General features: G+C 39.0%; 1 protein-coding gene across 1 annotated transcript; it reads left to right on the top strand.

The window, feature by feature from the left end:
- Positions 1 to 1,746: 1,746 nt before the first annotated feature.
- On the top strand, positions 1,747 to 20,579 carry USP14 (ubiquitin specific peptidase 14). Its single transcript, XM_010170337.2, has 15 exons — positions 1,747 to 1,896; positions 2,551 to 2,583; positions 4,608 to 4,712; positions 6,423 to 6,526; positions 8,643 to 8,701; positions 10,558 to 10,688; positions 10,994 to 11,074; positions 11,825 to 11,907; positions 14,148 to 14,262; positions 15,641 to 15,706; positions 16,033 to 16,125; positions 17,034 to 17,162; positions 18,492 to 18,552; positions 19,658 to 19,765; positions 19,889 to 20,579. The coding sequence occupies exons 1-15, from the start codon at positions 1,813 to 1,815 to the stop codon at positions 20,038 to 20,040; spliced, it is 1,404 nt and encodes a 467-aa protein (XP_010168639.2). The 5' UTR covers positions 1,747 to 1,812; the 3' UTR covers positions 20,041 to 20,579.
- The last annotated feature ends 1,889 nt before the right edge of the window (positions 20,580 to 22,468 follow it).

Raw genomic sequence — 22,468 nt, 5'->3', positions numbered from 1 at the left:
CTTCTCCGCTGTTTTCATTGTGGTTGGCAAACTGGGGTCCTGATGTCGGTATAACAGGACTTGTCCCGAACTCTACCACATGTCTTTCCTTTTTCTTAGTTTCCCTTCTTTTTGATTTAACAATTTTCTCTTTTATTTTGGAAACTTTTGATGAAATTTTGTTTGTGATCTCTGAAGAGAAGACACTCATGCTCTTCAGTTTTCTCCTCTTGAGTGCTGAGTTGTCAAAACCAGTGACGCTACGGATTAATTAATAATCGCTAACTCTTCTGTGTAGCGGTGGATGCATGGCTGTTAAAAAATGCAAAACTTGACTGTGCAGCTGACTTGTTTAGTGACTGAGTGGGTTGTCTTCCCGGAAAATGGGAAGAGTCTTATGCTTGGTAGGTCTTAAATATGCAAAATAATAAATGTGTTTTTTTTAAAAAAATAATCAGAAAGTTGGGGGAAAATCAGAAGGTACTTTCTGATAGAAATACTGAAAAGCCAAAGCAACTTTGAGTTGCTTTGTAGGCTGATTTAGACTAAGTTTTGGTTATTCTTGCTTATCACAAGCACTGCATACATCTGAAATCTGAACCTTCTTGGAAGGTTTTTGTAAATCATGACTTTTAAAAGCTTTGTGTTGGAAAAAAGCTAGAATGACCCTAGTGTATTTACTTAAAACTGAAGCACAGGTAGAAGGAAGGATACAGCTTTCTTAAATTGGGGTGTTTCAGCTGCTTACTGTGCACTTAGGTTATTACTGTGTGCTATGTTTTGCAGATTTTCAGCAAAACTGCAGCTTGCTAAAGTAGCCTTGTGTATCTGTGATAGTGATTGGAAGTGATCAAAGGTGTGTAACTGTTCTTTAGAAACACACTGTTTATTCCAGGCATTTCTGTCTGCTCTTGGTTAGTACTAGCTTTACCCAAGTGAAGTTAACGTCCCTTTGTGTCGTTCTTGCCTAATGTTTCTGCTTGTGATCCCATTTCCAGCATCAAGAGTTACACTTTGTGTGACCAAATTTCACTTTACTTAACTCCAGTCCTGCACCTTACTGGGGTCAGGGCTTCTGGAACTGTAGCCTGTGTGTGCTAAGCTGCTGTCTGTATTTGCATGCAGGTATGTTGTTTGTGTGAACACTGTCACAACTGAGGAGGGTAGCAGTGGTGGTGGTGTAAATGACCCCGTGAGGTTAACCTTCCACTGAAAGGAAGCAGGAGGTGTGCTGTTTTATGGGGCTTGTCTTGACACACACTTACCTCCTCACACAGCTCCGTGTGAACGGTACTGGTAGACAAAACCACGGTTGCCAGACAGTAGCTTTGCTTTTAAAGAACATGGTGTTGTTTGCCATTGAAGGAGGATGGAGGTGCTGTCTAAAACTGAACTGGAATTGCACGTCTGAACTTCCTTCAGAAATTTGTTTACAATGAACAGTGCCAAGAGACTGGAAGAGTTGCTTTCAAGCTGTTTTTGTGAAGATTTGCCCAAAGAATTTCTGATGCTGTTATGCACATTTATTGCTTGTGAAGTTTCTCAGTATATATGTTGCTTACGATTGTTTTGTAGGATATTTTTAGAATAGTTGGAAGTAGTATGCTCTGATAGCTGAGACACCTTGTAGAAATGGTGTCCTTTAGCTTGATTATTGACAAGTTTTAGAGTTAAAAACTGAATGTCCTGAATTTGAAATACTGGGTTAATCTTGGTAATTGAAGTCTTGTATATTAGGAAATAATCTATTTTCAAAACACTTTGTTTGCAGTTAACGTGAAATGGGGAAAAGAGAAATTCGATGGCGTGGAGCTCAACACTGACGAACCTCCAATGGTCTTCAAAGCCCAGTTGTTCGCACTGACTGGAGTTCAGCCAGCTAGACAGAAGGTTATGGTTAAAGGAGGAACTCTGAAGGTAGAAATCTGTGGGGTTTTTGTACTAGTTCTAACTGTAGTACATTATAATGAGCAATGGCCATATTTCTGAGTGTTCCTCTGGAAGATCTTTCATTGTATGTATTAAACTGACTATCCTTTTCAGAAATAATTCTGTATGATTCATTGCCTACTACTAGAAAACACTCGCAAAAGTTTGTTTCTAAATAGCTGGGAAGTACACTGCTGCTTTAAAACACTTCTTCGCTCTTTTATACCAAATACTTCTCTGCTTGGTGGTTTGTATGGAGTTTTTTTTCTTTTTAATATTCAGAATCTGAATGCAACTTTCTGCTTTTTAGCTTAAGAAAAGTTTCTCTAGCACTTCTTTGCTAGAGACTTCTCTGTGTAATGTGATATAGGCAACTTTCCTACAAGAAGTTGCTTTCCTACAAGAAGTTGCTTACATCTAAGCAGTGTTGAACAACAGATGAAGAACTTTATTGAAAAGACAGCTTGGCTGCTTTTTATTTTAGTCAGACAAGACTTGAGGATGTGTAAATAGTTAATATTGTGGAATCTTGGATGAAGTACAAGTGTGTATTAAGAAATATGTGATTAATATTAATGAAGATACTTGCTTGTCTTTTGCTGCACGATAGTTAACTTGTCTTTTATTTCATTTCAAATACAGGATGATGACTGGGGGAACCTAAAAATAAAGGATGTAAGTTTTGATGAAAAATCATTTTATAGTTGTAATACCTAAGCATTCTTACAAAGTTCTCAGCTTTGATTTGTAAAAAACTTTTTTTGGCATCAGTAGGGAAGTTACACCATCTTCCTGAAGTATGGGTTTAAACTGAAAGAGGGGAGGTTTAGATTAGATATTTGGAAGAAATCCTCTTCACTGTGAGGGTGGTCAGACACTGGAACAGGTTGCCCAAGGAAGTTGTGGAAGTATTCAGGGCCAGGCTGGATGAGGCTTTGAGCAACCTGGTCTAGTGGAAGGTGTCCCTGCTCATGGCAGGGGGGTTGGAACTAGATGATCTTTAAGGTCCCTTCCAATCCTAACCATTCTGTGATTCTGTACTTGAGAGCATATATTTCTTTCTTCCTTAAAGGAAATGTTCTGGGTCACACCGCTGGTCCTTCTGTGTTGTCTGTCTGTGAGCATAATAACAAGTGATGTTACTCAGAGAGAGCTTGTGAACCTGGGCACTGGCTGTGGTCTGTTGTGCTTGTACGTCCCCAGCGTGGAAAATCGCTGCATTACAAGTGCTAAAGTTACAGCTCTGCCTATTTCCTTTTTTATCAGCCTGCTGAAATTTGTTCTCCTGTACTAAATAGCTGCTGTTTAAAAACAAAGCGACTAGCAGTGGTTATTCATACCTTTGACTAGCTCAAAAAGAAAACAAGAAGCAAATGTATTTTTTTCTTAGCTCTGTAATATTGTAACGGGGAATCCCAAAGCTTTTTGTTTGGCTTGTTTTTTGTTGTTATTTCTGTAGGTATCTTGTAACATCTGTTTGGTACAGGTTTTACTCCAGTTCTTCACTGAACAAATTGAATCGGGTGGCATCACTCCTATCCTTGTAATTAGTTCACAAGCATCTGTTGGCAGCCTGTAGCTCCAGCTATTGTGACAAAGTCATTCAGCAAAAACCTCAGTACATAATACTCTTGTCCTTTGCTGCATACTGTTGTGCTAATAGCTGCTTTTGTTAATTTTAATAATGTTATATACAAGTCCTAGGGATTTATTTACACTGGCAAAGACAGTTTCTTTCCATTCTGTTGTCCATATTTTTCCTTAGCACTGTATTTTTCAAGGCCCCAAATAGCCATTTTCTCCCCCTTTGATAGATCCTGTGTGTAGATGTACTCCTGTAGAATGCTGAAAAACTCATTTTCTTTATGCCAGTCAAGCAAGCATGGTACCTTGATTTTTTTCTTTTTTTTTTTCTTCCCCCCGCCTTGGACATTTGTTATGCCTGAAGTGACGGGGTAATTTTGGTTAATTTTCACTTTTCAATTAGTTTAATGTCCTCAGAACTTGCCAGACCAAAGGAGAGAACTTCCCTTTCCCACTTGCTTTTCAGGTAAAAAAAACACAACAATTCCGAACTCAGGGCTGTGGTCCTGATTATTACTCACATCTGTCTGAAGTGTTTTCCCAGATCCCAGCCTAAAGATGAGGGATGTTTTTGTTGCTGTTGAGAGGGTTCTGAATTTGAGAACTTGAGACTCTGTTGATTGAAAACCTCAAATGCTTCAGCTTCTTTCCAATTGGAATTTTGCTGCTGACTTTTCCGTGGTTCCAGGGTATTTTCTAAGACTTAATGGAAAGAGGAATACTTGCCCTGAAGTGTTGAAGATGCTTGATCCCTAGTGGTCCATCAGGAAGGGAGATTTTCTGAACACTTCACATTGGGGTATTTCATGAATGTTAAATTTAGTCCTGATTGGAGTCTTGCATGGTCAGCTGCTGGCAATTCAGCCGGCTCAGTGGAAATGTCTAGTGCAGATAATGCCCTGGAATTGTTCTGAATAAATACTTTCTAGATAATGAGAAAGTTAAGATACATCCTTAAGAAACAACAGTGCAGTATCAGCTCTGTAAACCAAGAGAAAGATTGTGTTTATTTTGGGGAAAATAGCTAAAATATGTCAAGAGCTTGATGATTTTTTTTTTTTAAAGCGGAAATAGCTGCCCTTAACTATTTATTACTATTTTTACTGTGTTTCAAGGGGATGACCTTATTAATGATGGGTTCTGCAGATGCACTTCCGGAAGAGCCAATTGCTCGACCCGTCTTTGTAGAAGACATGACAGAGGAGCAGTTGGCTTCAGCTGTAAGCATATTTCAGACTTTGGTTTCTTGTAAACTTTTGAATAATGGCAAGTTTTTAAATACTTCCAGTTGTTTAAAAGTGGATTTTGAAACTGTAATGTCTGTTTGCCATTTACAGCTTCTCAAAGAAACACAAATTTACATTGAAGTGGTAGCAGTGATGAGAAGTCTGGAACGTACTTTACAAGTCATATAACTAGTGCTGTTTTTTCTTTTAAGCAGGCAGCTTAATAAATTTTCTAAAAATAGCATTGCTGATGATTTTAAAGACAAAGTTGTATTGCCCTTGTTGTATTAGTGTCCTGAACTTTCCCTGAATAAGGGCTCTTATATGTGCAAAATTGCTTCCTGCCTCCTTCATATCTGTGAAGGGAAACTAGGGGTTTTGGGGGGGTGAGGTGTGTTTGGGATTTTATTTGTCCTTGCCAGTAGTATTAGGTAGACTTTCTGAAAAATTAAAGTAAGTTTGACATTTGTGGAATAGATTATATATTTTTCTTGATAGGAGGAAAGTTTGGAAAAGCGTAATTTATCTGTTTTTTTTACTGAAGTAAATTCTGTTTTGTTTCTTTTTTTAAATTCGAGAGGCTTAATTTTCTCAGCAGTTATTTGAACTAGGATCTCTTCGTCATACTTAAAGCAGTTGCATGACTGTTGTCAGCTGCACATGCAGAACAGGAATACTTTAATGCATGTCTGTATGAAAAGAGATCTGTAGTTTAGCAGTGGTTTTGTGCTTCAGTATTTAGTGCTTTCCATGGCACCAGCCAGAAGGATACTTATATGCCAAGAAGGATACTTATATGCCAGAAGGATTTGAGACTGACGCTGTACACAGACTTTGAGATAACTGAGGGGAAACAAGGAGATGGTTCAGTGTCAGATAATGCTTTGAAAAAGTTGGTCACATTGTGTTTCTCCGATTCAAGTTTTTTTACACATCAAAATTAAATTATCTCTACTGCCTGTATTCATTAAAAAGGGAATACACAGTTAAATTAATTCTCTCTTTCTAAAATAATTAAGTTATTGGTATGCAGTGCAACTTCAGTTTCATTAAACTACGTGCTTTTCCCTGACAACTACTCAAATATGCAGAATTAAAAAACCAAGAGGAATGCTATTATAGTGTGATTTATAGTTGTTTCCGAAACTGTTCAATTATTAGTGAGCCTTCACATTTGTCAAAACTTTAGAAATTCAGAAGTTGTCTGAAAGGATCAAATTAATGATCTATTGCAGACTTTTGGAGAGGAGTTTAAATAATGCTTTTGTTTCTAACTATGAGCTTCATCACGTTCAGAGTTTTGCTGAAAACTGATTTTAATTAAAACATCAGTGTTTTGTACAAGTGTATTCATGCAGAAATTTCATGGAAATTGAATTTTAAGGTCAAAACTTGAATGAAGTTATAATTGAACTTTCTGAATGACTGCCTGCCTGAAGAATATGTTCATTAAACTAAACATGCACAGAAAAAACCCCAAAGCATTCCTGAATGTCCTATAAAAGCACTGAATGATGAAATGATTAATATAATCAGAAAATGGATCTGGAAAACTTCATAAAGTTTGATGAAATATATTTTTTTTGTTTTATGTGTCTCTGATCATTCAGTTTCTTAGAAGTTGATGTCAGATTATTGTGTTTGTACAAAAATGGTTGCACATCTCTCTCAGACCTTCAAGCACCCTTGTAAATTTTTTGGTAGATGGAATTACCGTGTGGATTGACAAACCTTGGCAACACTTGCTACATGAATGCTACAGTTCAGTGTATCCGCTCAGTGCCAGAAGTGAAGGAGGCCCTTAAAAGGTAGGGTTCAGTACAAAAATACCATGACTAAAATGTTTTCTTTAGCTTATGAAATGGATATTTTATGGAATGCTTGTCTTAATACTGATATGGATTATGATAACAATCTGTTACTCTTTAAATCTATTCAAGGTTAACATAATGATCAATTAAAGTTTATCCTATGGCTGTGTTAGTCTGTACTTTTTAAAGAACTTCAGTTCTTCAGTCTGTATTTGTTGGAACTGGCTTTCAGTGGACAGAGTGTGCTTTGCCTAGCTAAAAAATAGTTCCTATCAAGACTTGTTTAAAATGCTTAAACAAGCTGCTGATGTCCTAGCCCTGTTTCCTGGTGTTAGCTTGTATGGTCTTGTTCTGTATAAAAGAATCATACAGAGTCCCGTTCCTTTGAGGAATACTCTTTCCAATGGTTTTATTGCAGTTTGTTTTCAGCTATGAAATTCTGACGTTACCGACACTGGGTACTTGGAGGGACAGCAGGAAATAGGCATGTGAGTGTTGCTGTAGTGGCACACTGGAATAGGCTGGAGTTACTGTCATGTGGATGTCTAGGGAACAGAGACATGGTCTTATGGAATTTGTTTAAATTGTTCTGGTTGTAGAATAATTTATCTGATTTTGGGTTGTGTGGGGAGCTTTTTTTGTTATTATGGACAAATTTTGTTATCATTATTACTGTGAGGAATCTACAAGAAACTTGAAAACTATGAAGATTGGAGGAAAAAATAATACATGGCAATGTGAGCTTGAATTTGTTCTCCAGATGAATTAAAATGACAAAATCATCAATATTTAAAAATGAGGATTAGGTAGAGCATTGCCATCTTAGGGTTAACTTAATTCCTTTAAAGTACACTGCTTTCTTGGTGCCTTGGTACTCAACTGGATATTCTAGATTACTGTAAACACTAGTAATTTAAGTATTTATAAATTTTTCTTTATTCTGTTAGCAGGTGAACCGTAATTATTTAGCACAGGGAGCTATTTGTGAAGTACAGAAACTCTGTTTTAAAGCTTTTTTTGTTTTTCAGTGTTGTCATTTTGGGAAAGTCTGTTTATTTCTATGTAAAGGACTCTGAGTTACTGCACTGAATCAGAATATTTGACAAATTTAACATAACAAATGTCAAAATGTGCCCTATAAAACTGTCAGACTGCGGTACAAGACGTGGCCTTAGTGTCTGTGGGAAGGTAGATTCACAAGCAGCCGCTCCGTTTTCCCCTGGAGACGGCCTTTATTTGGTTTCCCTGTGTGATGACAGCATGGGAGGGTGTATGGCAGTGGGAGGGAGGTGAGAGGACTCACATGGGAAAGCTTACTGTTACAGCTTCATTTCTCACCAGCTGCTTCGTTGATCTCTGCAAGGGGACTCCCTGTTTTGTAGCATGTCAGGGGGAAAGTTGCCTGCTCCTTCATCTACCAATGGACAGAATTTTTAAAGTTCAGTCTGAGATTAAAGAATGCATGAGACCCTCCTTTTGCTTGAAGGCTTGTATGCTTTGGGGAGGCTGTCTGTTCCACATGCAGCTGGTGAATGAAGAAATTATTCAAAGAGGAGTGGTAATAATCTAGTAATATGGGTGGACTCCCATACTTTTTCATTGTAGGAAATATGTCCCCAAGAAAAATGTCTCATCTCTGAATGTTTTGCTTCTGCTGTGGAGGGAGGAACCCTGCCCCCCATCTCTTTGTGCATTTTATCTGCCATCTATCCTTGAAGGTGGTTTTTCCCATGTATCTGAAGAAGCTGTGGCAAATGTTTCAGAAATGGGGTAGCTTCTATTCAGACTTTTTCTCAGTTTCTTTAGAAATAGATTGAGTTTTTGAGGCAAATGGATTAGGGATGCAGCAGTGATGTATCCACACTTCTCAGTCTGCATTTATTTGTTGCCTCAAGGCTGCCAGTTTTCCTTTGCTTCCATGCAGTGCTTGCAGAATAGCTGAGACAGAGATGAGTGTGAGTACATCTTGTTTTCAGTTACTTCCATTTTGGTGATTGATTTCTTTTGGTACGTTTAAATAAATCTAGCTGTTGCCTGCTTTATGATTTTAAAAGGTGACTGCTCTTCTTGATTGCGTTTAATTGCCTACAAATTGTTTTTTCTTCTTTTTTAGGTATGGTGGTGCCTTAAGAGCTTCAGGAGAGATGGCCTCTGCTCAATACATCACTGCAGGTTGGTGTTTAAAGTAGAACACAGGATTTTAGGCTAGTGTGTGATTTCCTGCTAACTGCAGATGAAAATTGCAGTGAGAGCTCTGCGTATTTTTCTTAGGAATTTCAGATCTGCTAGCACTGGAGGGTTCATTTTGCTCTGTCATTAGTATCTTTAAAGGTTATTCTGACCGTGGCTGCAAAGCCTACATCTCTGCGTGTTACCTAGCTGCACGCTAGGAAAAACATATTCAAGTGTGATCTGTGCTTAGATAGATGTAATCCGTATCTTTTAATTATTTTGCCTGTAGGCATAAAGTAATTGGAACTTCCTAAAGCAGACTCTGTCCGTTGAGTTGATCATTTAGTGTAGAAATATTTTAGTGTACGGTTCGTTGTTTCACTTAATGGTAGGCTAAGGCCATACTCCTAGAATATGTATTTCATGGATATTTTTTAATATGATTTATTGGCTGAGCATTATTGTTAAAATTGTAGCTGATGCTTTGTCAGTGGTCTTAGCCTTTACCGTAAAGATCCAGATTTCGTAACTGAAATAGTGTCTTCAAAAGGAAAATTACTCTTTGTTGTGGTGATCTGGGTGCTCACAGTGTGGGAGCTCACAATGGCCCCTTATCTCCAAGTTCTAACTAGAATTCTAGTTAGACCCCTTACACTTGAACAAGGGTACTACTTGTCCACTTTTTCTTTTTTTACTCTATTTCATTGCCCCACTAAGATGCTGGGCCAGGACACTGGGATTTCTACCAGTCCATTTAAGGAAAAACAAAACAATATAAGGAAGGAAAGGTCCAGTTTGTGGGTATGCCTGCTGATCGAATTTTGGGGTGGTAAGTTCAATGGTTACTCTGTACAACCATGCCTGCCCCTCCCCTTTTCACTGCCTTTACTTTGTGTCCCTTGTTTTCTTTTTAAAGTGACAGCTCTGCTTTTTAGGAATCTTAATAGTTTAAGTCATTCGTAGTTAATTCTTCGGTACTGAGCTGGTCAAGAACTCCTGCATGACACTTATGGCATTTTTTTTAATTGCTGTGTCATATCAGTTGTCCCTCTTATCAAAGTCAGCTATTTCTTAAAGAGAGGAAGCAACTGACCTTGGTTCCTTGTAATGCTGCCTATATTCACTTGTTCAGGATTATCATTCATGAGTGTCTCCACTTGTAAATTAGTGACCGTGCGGACTGTTGCCTCCCTCGCAGGGTTGTTGTGAGGATTAGCAGGTGTCTCTGAAGTGATTTGTGGATTTAAAATGCTATTACCTGGGTAGACAAGACATACATAGTAGTGTGTCTGGAGCAAAAAAGAAAGCCATGTGTATTGTCATGCAATCAGTAGCATTCATTGAATTGCACATAGTAATGAACTGTTTGCATGTGTGCACACACATACTGGTTTTCCTGGGTCTTAAATTAAGCGTGAGTATTTTCTAGATATTTCAGTTGGGAAAAATTGAAGTTTTTTTTCCCCAGTAGTTGGTGAAACTTAAGCTGCTCTAGAGGATAGACTGTGAATGCCTTCTGGTTTCTCTTGTGAAAATATTGTACCTCAGGTGTGTTTCAATTGAAATCTTAACTGCTTAATTTTTTTTTCTTTTCTGTTAGCAGCCAGGAAAGACAAGGCATTATGTGCCAAACTCTCAGAATTGTCATCTTTACGCTTGCAAAGTCATGTTCACAAATGAGATCTTAGGTGCATCTGTTATGCCACCTGGAAAATTTGGTCCTGGTTTGGAAAGATCAAATTGGACACTGTTAAATGATTAGTCTTTAAATGTTGCTGCTGTCTTACAGTTCTCTAAACTTCCTGCCCTGTTTGAATTGTTTTTCCACTTCTCAAAGCATTCACTTTTTCTTCAAGCTCTTAGAGACTTGTTTGATTCCATGGATAAAACTTCCTCCAGTATCCCACCTATCATTCTCCTGCAGTTTTTACATATGGCCTTCCCACAGTTTGCAGAGAAAGGTGATCAAGGCCAGTACCTTCAACAGGTAAAGACCGATTATTAGCTTATTGTTTGAAAACTGCATAGTATGTTGGAAGTTGAGAACAAGAATATTTTAAAACTTTCCTTCTCCTGTGAAAATAATTTATCCCAGTAAAGTGTTTGCTTTTGTATCTTTTGGAAAAGTTGAATGTGATGTCAAGTGCTAGCTCTGAAAATGTATGGTGGAATAGGGAGAAATTCTTAGCTAAGGAATCCTTACATTTGGTTTTATAATGTAAAGATTGGTGGATTTAATATTACTAAATCATAACACTGCTGGTCAGATTTAAAGTTCTGTTCCCTTCCTAGGATGCCAATGAGTGCTGGGTGCAGATGATGAGGGTACTACAGCAGAAGCTGGAAGGCATAGAAGGTGATACAGTTATGGAGGTAATTGTAGTCTTGGTCTAACCAGAGTTAGGATTTATAATGCTGTACTTGTGACTCACATTTTTTGCTAAGGGTTATCTGTTTTGTGAGCTCTTTAACGTGTGTCTGTAGTCCAGTAGGTGAAATTGCTTTTTAATGTGTCTGATCAGCGTAATGCTACCTGTGTCATGTCAGCTGTGCTACGGAATGTACTACAGGAGTACTTTCCCTTTGGGCTTTGTAAGGCATGTGTTGGACCAGGGTGGTGGTGACTGTGAGTATGCAGCAGCTGGCCCTGATAACCTGTGAATTTAGCACAGAAGAACTTTTTTTCTGAAAAAAGTATGTCAGACAACTAGCTTAATCAGCCTGAGAAGAAATTACTTAAAAAGTTTTTCCCAAGACTTAACCAGACAGACTCTCTTCTTTCTCTGTAAACTTTTTTCTGGAGAGTCTTGGCAGGAGCAAAAATCTGATAGACTACTCTAAAAATTAAGACAGACTTAAGTTGAGGGGCAGGGAGATGTGACTTCCTGTTTGAAATCTTGCTTGCTAACATGCTTTGAGGTGGCTTTACAGCATGCTATAAATGCATTTGTTTTAGAACTTTTATATTGTGTAGGGAGATTGACTGACTAGGAGAAAATGCACCTATAGAGGGGTGAAGGAATAGGCTTTAAAGAATTTAAATCAATGGGGTTATTTTGTCTGTAAAGAAGACTGTCTTTACATGCCGTATAAAGTTACATCATAAAATAATTTGTTTTACAGACAGACTCTGGTGGAGCTACAGCAGCATCTTCTAAAAAGAAGAGTTTGATTGATCAGTTCTTCAGCATTGAATTTGAAACAGCGTATCCTGAAGACTAATGCAAGACGTAAAGAGTGATAATAATTGCACACTTTAGCAGTTGAGTGCAGGGAGGATAAAAAGCCTTGGTCAGGATAGTACAGAAAATGAAGATACATGCTGGGGAAGAGAGGGAATGAATGATGTGTCGCAGGAGTACACAGAGGTTAAGACTGTATATACTTTGAGAGAGAGGATGGTGTGGGGAGGAAGAATTATAATGGAAATTTACAGAAAAAATCCACTGAATTTAGATACCAAATTTCTTCCCCAGAAAAGACTGTCAGTTACCTACTTCAAGGATGTTGGCATGTTTTATCCAAGTAAAAGTAATTAGCATCCTAAATAGCCTTTATTTGGCTTATAAGGGAGTGTTGCTGATGTACTTGGTGTTAAAGGAATTTAACTCAGTCGGTGGGTAACTCTAGGTTTGCTTTACTGACAACTCAGAGTTTGGCCATCACCTCAGTGATGCAAAAAATCAGGCTCTATACATGCACTACATTTAACATTCTACAATAGGTATTCTCTCAAAGCTCTTGGTGTTTTCCCACAAACCCTTAGTTTCAAATTTCTCATTAATTTAAAATCCTGTAGAAAGTCCATGGTCATTCTTCAAACTCGGCTGATTCTTACCGTCTCGTCTCAGTTCCTCTTGAGAAGTTGCAGTTCGCTGGTCTCATTCTGGTCACTGTGTTCACTTATCTACTTGAATAATCTTCTTGTCTGCTAAAACCTTTGCACTTTTAAGAAAAACCTACATAGTGACATTTAACTTATACTTACTCTAAGTTAATCACTTAATTAACTTACAGTTAATCTTCTGTAATTACTATGTCCTAAGCTCTATTACTCCTGTTGATTCAGATGGACTGGGTTTTTAAGCCAAGCATGGAAGGGGCTGTACAAGGGACAAATGAAAAGCAGCATGGTTGCATGGTTTATAAGAATTGGTTATATTATTTCATAACACCTGTTTCTAATTGTTCATCTTACCTATAATAGTTCTTTTAATCAATATCATTTCACTTACAAACATTTTCTCACTCTTTTCCTTTTACACTTGGCATACTAAACATGCACAAAAGATAGCTTGGTTGATTTCTTAAGAAATAAATTAGGTGCACACTGTTAGATGAGTAAGAAACTAATGCAGCTGACAACTTTCTAGTAGCTTTTCTTATAGCAAGAACAGGAAGCATATGACCACATGGGGCACACATCTCAAGCCAAGAATTACTCTTTTCCCACTTTTACACCCCAAAATCCTGTCTGTCATGAAACTGACCACCACTTTTAGAAAGGATTATACTGTCTGTTTTGCTCTTCTGAAATAAGGAAACATCCCCTTAGATGAAGGTACTGTATCTCATAGCTTGGTCGTAATGAAGAGTAAAGGCCATTTTTAAGGTAGCAAGGGTCAGAAGAGTCATGCATCTCTCCCCGTATTGTGACATTTTTTATCCCTGAAATAGCTGGGAGGAGCAGAATGAGTAGCTAAGAGGAATGATGTGTAGGCCAATGGCAGGAGGAAGAGACTTGCTAGAAAAGTTGTTGCAAGCCTTCAGAGTGTGATTATGGCAGCATTTGTAGAATAGATGCATTCAGAGCAGTCAGAAAAATACCTAGTTAGAAGGAAGTGGATGCAAGAAAAGGACTGGGGTAGAAGTATGAAAAATAAGAGGTTGGACAGAACAGTTGGAACCATGTGTAGAAAATAATGAAGAAATGGACTTAATTCCAGTGAAGGGGACAGATACAAGGCAGGGAGCGGAGGCTGTGTGTGTTGAAAGAAACGGGAAGTCGGGCCAGCAGCAGGAATAGAAGAACTTTATTAATTGTAAGCAACAGTGAAGCATAATGTTGCAGGAGGGCTTGATAACGTGGTGTTGACAGCCAGTTAGTATGATCTGTATCCTGGGGCTTGGGTGGTGCTGGGGAGAGGAAAGAACAAAGCAGGCCTCACCAGCTTAAATTCTGGTTAAAAAGTTGCTTTACTTTTTTTGGTATGCTGTCTGCCTCAGCTACCACTCCTCATTAGACACAAAGGAAGAGATTGATTAGAGGGAAGGGTGATTTCAAGTCTCTTTTTTTTTTTTTTTTTTTTTAAACTATGAGAAGTAAAAGTATTATTGATGCACAAGCACAGGATTATTTTAAATTACTGTGCTGTTCAGCACGTTGTTTCCACTAGAGCAGTAGTTCAGCTCTTGGTGCATGATGGTTTTCCTTAATTTTGTGAAGCATGAAATGTACAGAAGCTGAAGAAGAGGAAGTAACTAAAGGAAAGGAGAATCTGCTCCAGCTTAGCTGCTTTATCAATCAAGAAGTGAAATATCTGTTTACAGGACTGAAATTGGTAAGCCATTAAACGTTTATTTCATTGAAATTATAAATGACCTATGTTTTGAATCTGTAACTTGGAATTGACATCTGCTGTCCAAGCTTTACAAAGTTGCAAGATTGTTTTTTGGTGTTCGATGGGAAGATGGCAGCGAAAATGAATTGCGTGTTAATGTAGAGAAGACTTCAACAGTGTTTTCTTGACCCTGACATGGTATTCCCCGTGCAGGTAACCAAGTGCAAGCCAGTTTGTCACTTGTTTGGTCAGCTGGCTTTCACTTCAGACTGAGCAGTACCATGGTTTAAGCATGCTGTAAATTTAAATTGTTCCCAAAAAGACCAAAAGTCAGTTTTAAAATAGGGAGGCATTTTGGTTGCTAAGAAAAAAAAAAAACAAACCAAAATGAATGATGGAACAATTAAATTTAAATTTAATTCTGCAGATTTTGAAGAGGCTGTTATTGCCTATGACACAACATCATCTTTAAACTGTTTATTTAAGTAGAACTCCTTAAAGTAGTCTTTCCTGAGACCAAAAGTCAGTTTTAAAATAGGGAGGCAGAACTCCTTAAAGTAGTCTTTCCTATTTCTAAGTTTTCAGGGGGTTTTTTTGAGAATCTGAAGGAGCAAAGAGAGGAGCTACTACAAAACCTTTGTAGTAACTGCTCTTGCAGTGTATTTGTATAAGAGCAGGGATGGAAGCAGTGGTCTGGTTTATATAAGACTGGAGCCAGTTGCATGGTTCTCAGATAATCTTTGTATCTGCTTTTTCTTTTTTTTTGTCAGAATTTGGAAGTAAAAGTAAGATAAAATAGTTAACACAAATTAAAAAGATAATAGAAAAAGAAACCTCACTTTCAGGCCAGAAAAGGTCTAGAATTCTGAGGCTGGGTTGCCTGTAGCGAGAGAGTCATAACACTAACAACCAGGTCAGTCTTTCCCTGAGTTTGGAAAGGTCCCTGGAAGCAGAGTGTCACCACCTGTCTCCTTACGTGCAGCTCTGGCTGCTTCAGACTGAGAATTGAGAAACGTGCAGATGTTCCTGTCACAAGTAACTTCAGATTTTCTTTAGTTGTGTTCCAAGTGCGACACGACGCGACACGACGCACTCGTAACCAAATCCCGTTGCCAGGTCTGCTCCCATAGAATAGAATTGTCTGCAGAGAGAAGCGTGGTGTCGTCAGGGCTCAGGAATGAGCCTCGAGCTGAACAAGTGAAGGGGCTTGGTCTTTCTGCCAGGGGATTTCAAAACTCTGTGTGTCGTAATGGCCGATAGCAGCAGAAGAGACTGGCAGAGCAGGATGTAGTTTATGGCTTGTTTATCTGTGCTGTGCTTTTCTTTAAGCTGTGTTTTATGATGAACGTGTGTTACTAACTTCTATGTTTTTTAACAGCGTCTTCAAGAGGAAATCACCAAACTCTCTCCAACACTGCAGAGAAATGCGCTCTATATCAAATCTGTGAGTGATGCTTCTGTTGCTTTCTTTATGATTCTTTTAAATGTTGTCAGTGTTCTGTCCCAAAACAGTTATTGCTGCAACAGTATGTGATTTATATTCATAAAGCATCCAAATATCCACTACCAAGAAATTTAAGACCAGCTGCAAATTATTTCTTTGAGTACACTACTATATAGAGCTTCACAAGAGGAGGCCTTGTTATATTCCTATGTGTTTGTGTACAAATATGTTCCCAGAATAGCCTGTAATTTAGGATGAGCAGTGTTTAAGGTATAAAAGATCTGTGAATATCTAAAGTAATAGCTTTTTCTAAATCTTTTTTATAGTCAAAAATTAGTCGCTTGCCAGCGTACCTGACAATTCAGATGGTTAGATTTTTTTACAAAGAGAAAGAATCTGTGAATGCCAAAGTTCTTAAGGTAAGTTCTCTACATACCGAAGTTTAATTCCTCTTGATGCTTTTAATTGAGTTTTTATTATAGGTAGACAACTAATACTTGAAGGCTGTTTACTAAATTGTTTGCTTTTAAATTGTATTTAATTATATTAACAATATTGACAGTGCTGTTTCAGTGGATGGGGGGAGGAGGTAAGGGACAGAAGAGGATTTGCTCCAATACAATTAGGATGTTTTCTGGTCTCTCTTCACCAGTGGTTCAGAGGAGAATGTTTAATTAAGGAGAGTGCCACATGCTTTCAGTCGCTGGACAGTGTTCTAAAGTTGATGAGGAATGTCGATGCTAAGAGGCACTTGCTGTATTAGTTACTTTAATTGTCTGGTTTTCTGTTTGACAAATGCAAGAACCAGCTGCAAACAGCTAAATATTCCTGTTTTGCTTTCTGTTGGCCTTGGCTGATAGACCTCCTAGGCTGCCCAGGGAGCATCATGGTAGATGATGCCTGTTCCTTACAAGACAAGCGAGGCAATAAAGACTGAAGGCACATGTTAACTATTTTAGAAGATTGTTTGGATAACACAAATTGACATTTTTGCAAGTGTACAGTCATTCTGCATGCTTTTTTTTCCCCTTATGCCTGCATAGGTATTTCTGTAGTATAAAAGTATGACAGCTGATGATAAAGAATCTAAGTATTTATACTGAATGTAGTAATTTATGATGGTTTGTTTATACTGAATCAGACCTTCTTCTGTGAAGGTGTTGTAGCCCTTTAGGTAAGTACTGTGAGCGACATTTCAGGAGATCAAGTTGTCACGAATGTGATGAGGGTTGCATTTAGTTGGACTTAGTGTTGTCTGCCCATGGGAGAACACTTTAGGGTGGAGTACCAAATTATGGTAATAATCTTGATGCTTTTTACTTCCTAGGATGTTAAATTTCCTCTTATGTTGGACGTGTATGAGCTGTGTACACCAGACCTTCAGGAAAAAATGGTTTCTTATCGATCAAAATTCAAAGATCTAGAAGACAAAAAAGTAAATCAACAGCCAAAGAATGTAAGTCTCCTGACATTTTGATTAAGTAAGTTATGCATCTGAAATAGGGGTACTAAAGGAGTAGAGAAAACTTGACTTCCTTAAATATATTTTTTTTCTTATTTAGCATTCAAACTCCTTGGTATTGAGCTTTGTATCTCTAGTGTATTTTCATGAAAACACAGTATCTACTTTGGTATGACTGCTTGATGAGAAATGTTAAATTACGGAGACAAGCATGTTGCTTACATTTTTATTTCAAAATGTATTAAAATGAAATGCTTCTGCTTACCAGTGTTATGCCTAAAGGTTTTCTGTGAATTACACAAAACCCTTCTCTCCAAACATTATTGCTTGCTGGCAGGTCACTTCTTCAGTGGAGTATAGGTAGCTATTTGCTGCTCACCAGCTGGGAAGGGTTGTACAAGGGACTGCTATGTGTGTGACTGATAAAATTCAGAATATATGTGCTAATGAGCTGAAAGACTTGTCCTCTAAAAACGTGGTAAATGGTTTAATCTCTGTTGGCCCTTTAAGAGCCGAAGCTACAGGTGGCTTCAGCCTTGAGCAATTAATTCCTGACTTTGAGTGAAAAAATAGAACAGAACAGACTCATGGGACAGGATGTGAGAGACAAGATAAGAAATTACTTATGTAACCAGTCAGAAGTAAAAAGAATGGCTCATGAACAGGTGGATTTATCCAATCAAGTATTGTAACCAGGCACAGTAGCTTTTAGCCAATGAAGAGTTGTTTGGGGGTGTGTGTGGGTGAATCCCTCTCGCAGCAAACTTCCTACCCTGTCTACATATTGTAAAACTGACTTACCTTTTTTTAATGAAGAAAAAAGTAAACAAGCTGAAACTGTAGTGTTTTAGCCATTTTTTTTTTTTAAAGTTTGCTTCTCTTTTCCTGCCCCAAATCCTGGCAGTTTGATTTAAACACTTGGATAAGGCTTGCATCTGCACAGTTAGGAGCAAGGAGAGAGTGCTATTTTAAAACAGAATGTATTGGTGCTTAGAGTCTGTCTCTGGTATTTTCTTGTTGCTGCTTCTGCTGCTAGCAAGTCCCTAACAAGGAATGAAATCTTGAATTGTAGAATTGTTTTGAACAGTCTAGGCAAGACGGTTGAAATGGTTATATATTTGCTTTAAAAAGTGTTCTTGTGTAGATGAGGCTTTTGGATGTCCAGCTAGAAATAGGGCAGTGGAACTTTCTTCAAGCTGAACAAAATATATTTAGGCTTAGAAACATCTTTACATGAATGGAAAGTTGGTATTTGATATGTTTGTGCTAAAGCTTTCTCAAAACTGTTCCACATTAATTGAGCATATTCTGTTCTTTCTTTAGTCTAGTAAAAGTGATGGTGCACAGAAAGAAGTTAAATATGAACCATTTTCTTTTCCTGATGGTGAGTATGGGGAAGTAAAGATTTAAAGTAACTTTCTGTTTATTCATGTTTAAGTGGACCTGATGGTAGGAATATTTTGAGAACCCTGGTTATTTTTATTGCCTTTGAAAATTGAAATTTAAGGAGTGGAAAGATTAGACAAGTCAAAATGCTGTTGAGATAGTCAGAGACATAATTGTCATCCATCTGACAAGCCGATGATATGCAGAAGGCATGCGCATCAAAAGACATCTGCATGTAACGCGCAGTTGCTTTGTACACTTCCTGGTCAGTCGGTGGTAGGAAGCTGAAATCAAAACAAAAACTTAGATTGGACTTTTAAAACTGCTGCGGTGCTGCTAGTGCTACCTAAATTTGGGGAGCTTGGAGCTTGAATGCCCTCAGCATTCACCCTCATGTTGAGGACACTGTGCAGAAATGATTTGGAAGGTCTTGTTTACCCAAATTGTTACCATGCAGTGCTTCCTGAGGTTTGCGTGTGACGCACTACATGGGAAGTGATGGGGGACATTGACCAGCTCCAGCACAGTGGGAACAGGATATTCTGGGATGCTGTGAAACGCAGTTAAGACACGTTGGGGACTCTATCGCCTCTCTTAGTATGTTTAGAATTGCCCATTTTTTTCCACTGAAAATTTAATAGTGTAATTGAAGTAACTGCAGAGTGGCTGATGTACTGCACCCGAGTACTCTCAGTAGCAACGCTGTACAGCCCGTGCTCAGCAGGTCAGTCCTCGCCGTTGCATGGCTCACCCCAAACGCAGACAGCAGCTGGTGTTGGAGGGAAGTATTGGCCAAACCTGTCCAGAAGCTTTACTGACCATCCATCATCATTTTAATGCTTTAAGCTTACTGCATTTGCATTACACCCAGGATCTGTGTTCATGTCAGGAAAATGGACAACATTCTCAGTTTCCTGAGGGACTATCCTGGCCGAAACCTGCTGCTTTTAGTAGACAGTGATTTAGAACTGTGCTGTAAATGGGGTTTTACACAGCTACCGTGCTGCAGTGTGGCTGACGTGTCTTCGGTCTGTGTGCTGTTAAAAGCACTAAAACTGTTCCTGTAAGGCTCCAGTAACTTCTTTTTTCCCCTCTTCCTTCAGATATTGGTTCTAATAATTGCGGCTATTACGACCTGCAGGCAGTGCTAACACATCAAGGCAGATCAAGTTCCTCTGGGCATTATGTGTCTTGGGTCAAAAGGAAACAAGGTAAAAAAAAAAAACCCAGCACTGTTAATCACCCTTCACAGCTTCTTTCATTTAAGAGGCTGTTAAGCATGCTTAGATTTTATGGCATCTAAATTACAAATAATCCTCTTGTTTTTCTTGCAGATGAATGGATTAAATTTGATGATGACAAAGTCAGCATTGTTACACCTGAAGATATTTTGAGGTTATCTGGGGGTGGAGACTGGCATATAGCTTATGTTCTACTCTACGGGCCGCGCAGAATTGAAGTAATTGAAGACGAAGCTGAACAATAGTCTTCAGTTTTAGTCATTCTGCCTAGGTGTGAAATAAATGTTGATTACTGATCACTTCTTTAACCCCAGAGCTTTAGCAAGTGGATAAATAATTTCTTCAAACCTTTTCATGAAGAGGGATATTGTTTCAAACCTGATCCATCTACCAGTTAGTCACTGCTGGACTGGGCTGCCCACTGTGGTGGTGACGACACTTCAAATAGCTTTAATGTCTTGCAGAAGAGAATTTTTTTTTTTTAAATGAGCCTCTCCCCTCCCCTGTGTCAATCAAGTATTTATTACACACCTGTTCTCACATTTGTTACTCTTGCATGGTTTATACCACAGTTCAGTACCTGTCCATCCTTTGCCTTACCTGGCAGTTTTGTTAGGAAGGTGGAAGAGAAACTGTTGCCTTGTTGCGTAACTCAGTGCTGCTGCCCATAGCCAACAACCTTGGCTACAATCAAGTATTTGTCCAGCCTGACCTGCTGATTCAGTCTGTTCTGTTGCTGGCATCTCATGACTTCAAAATAAATTGTGATCAACACTGTGTCTCCATTAAAAAAAGTTCATGTCTTGGTAGTGTAGTTAGTATGTGTTTCTTTTAACTTCTTGGGCCACCACTGATGAATCACTCAAAGCAGCCATGTAATAAAGCCACTTTTTTTTTTTTTTTTTTTTTTTTAAGCTGTAGGGATTTATCTCCTGTCTTGCTTCTCTTTAATCAGTAGGTAAGTCTAGTATGGTGGCTGCAAAACTGAGCTTTGGTTACTTACAGTAACTTCTGTTCCTTCCCTACAGGAGCACAGCAGCTCTATGCTAGTGGGAGGCTGCAGTCAAAAACTATTTCGGTGTTGGCTACAGCCAGAAAAGCACTAGGCCAGCAACAGAGCTCAGCCTCTGGGTAAAGAATCTGGTTTTTAATGAGTCCCTTCTGGGAGAGCTACTCCATAGTCTCATGAAAGACCTTCAGTTGTGTGTTCATTAGCAGTGACTGTCTGGTGAGTTTAACTGAAAGTATTCTGTTCCTGTGGGGACACTGGCTCCACCCATGACCTTCCCAGGTAGATTTTCTGCTCTATACAATTTCACAACCCTATACCTATAAAATAATTAATCTTTTACTACTGGTCACAGCCCAATAGTTAGACAAAAAGGTGAACTATTTTTCTTTCCTAGAAACTGTTCTGCCCCATTTTCCTGCTGGTCTCACTGGGACAAGATACACTGAGTCATTAACAGCTGGGACACTGAAAACCCCACAGGAGAAGCAGCACTTACAACCTGGGTGTCCCAGCCCACCAGCCCTGTTCCTAGTGCAGGTTTTTTAAAGTCCATCAAGCCCTTTAGCTACACCTTAGGGCTGGGGCTTGACTCAGTGCTGGGGATCCTCATAGGCAGGGTGTCTCCCCACATGGGTCTAATTTCAAGCCTGTTTGAAGTGCTGTCACAGTTGGATGAGGTCAGAGTTGTCAGATGATGCAGAAAAAAATCTGCACTCCTCCATGCAGAAAAGAATGCAGGGCGGCACTGCTGCTGGGGCAGACAAAGGGGTCAGAGCTAAACCAGGGGCACAGCTCAGTGCCCAAGACTCTTGCCTCGAACATGAGCACTGAGCTTATAGTTCACACCAGAAGCATCAAGAAAATATGATGGACACAGCTTCCTTCAGTCACCTTCCTTGCAGCTGTCCTCATCCCCAGCTTTCCTAGCACCAAGGTGGCAGGTAGAGACGTTCAAGAGCTGTCCGCCACGCGCACACACTTCAGGCTGCAAGATGCTCAAGTCCCTTAATCAATTGGTTGATCAGTTTCATCAATTGGTATGAAATGGCAACATTTCACACCTTCTACCAAACTGCACCTGCCCTGGGAAGTAAGACGTGGGCTGTACTATTTCCATCAGCTGTCCCGTGTATCAGCCCATACCAACTTTCACTCGAGCGCCTGATAATCAAGTTCCTAACAAAGACAGTGAAATCCAAAGGAAAGGGAGCAGGCACAAAGCTCTCACCAGTGGCTCTTCAGGCAGAACATGCCTCCCAGCTGGCAGCAAACCACCCTGAAAATGCACTGGTACTATTACAGAGATTTCACTGCATGACACCAGTTCTACAGGAAATGGCCACAAAACAAATTGTAAACAGCTACAACTTCACCACAAACATCTCGCTTTTTGAGGGAAAACAGATCAAGCTCCATGAAGCAGCTTGTACCCATCAGTAGCCACATCCTTAAAACCCCTTAAAACAGTTGTCACTTCACAGTGAACTGGGACAAAAAAAATGACCTTGTTTATTATGCCTCAGGGGAGCTCCTACACAGCCAAACATGCAGTGACTGAAGTTATTAATTACTAATTAAACAAGCTAAATGTCTAATAAAAACAAGCATAGAACTCCCTTGATTACTGACTGTGAAGGTCCACTGAGAACCAGTTCTTCAGC

Source organism: Antrostomus carolinensis, unplaced genomic scaffold (assembly GCF_000700745.2).
Source record: "Antrostomus carolinensis isolate BGI_N321 unplaced genomic scaffold, ASM70074v2 scaffold17726, whole genome shotgun sequence".
NCBI lineage: Eukaryota > Metazoa > Chordata > Aves > Caprimulgiformes > Caprimulgidae > Antrostomus > Antrostomus carolinensis.
Note: the sequence above shows the minus strand (reverse complement) of the source record. Positions and strands in the feature narration are given on the sequence as shown.

Excerpts from the sequence above, each read along its gene's own strand:
- USP14 (XM_010170337.2), top strand. The coding sequence starts at position 1,813 with ATGGTCTTCAAAGCCCAGTTGTTCGCACTGACTGGAGTTCAGCCAGCT. Across the intron at positions 2,584-4,607 it reads GGAACCTAAAAATAAAGGAT|GGGATGACCTTATTAATGAT; the intron begins GTAAGTTTTGAT and ends CTGTGTTTCAAG. Across the intron at positions 19,766-19,888 it reads TTGGGTCAAAAGGAAACAAG|ATGAATGGATTAAATTTGAT; the intron begins GTAAAAAAAAAA and ends TTTTTCTTGCAG.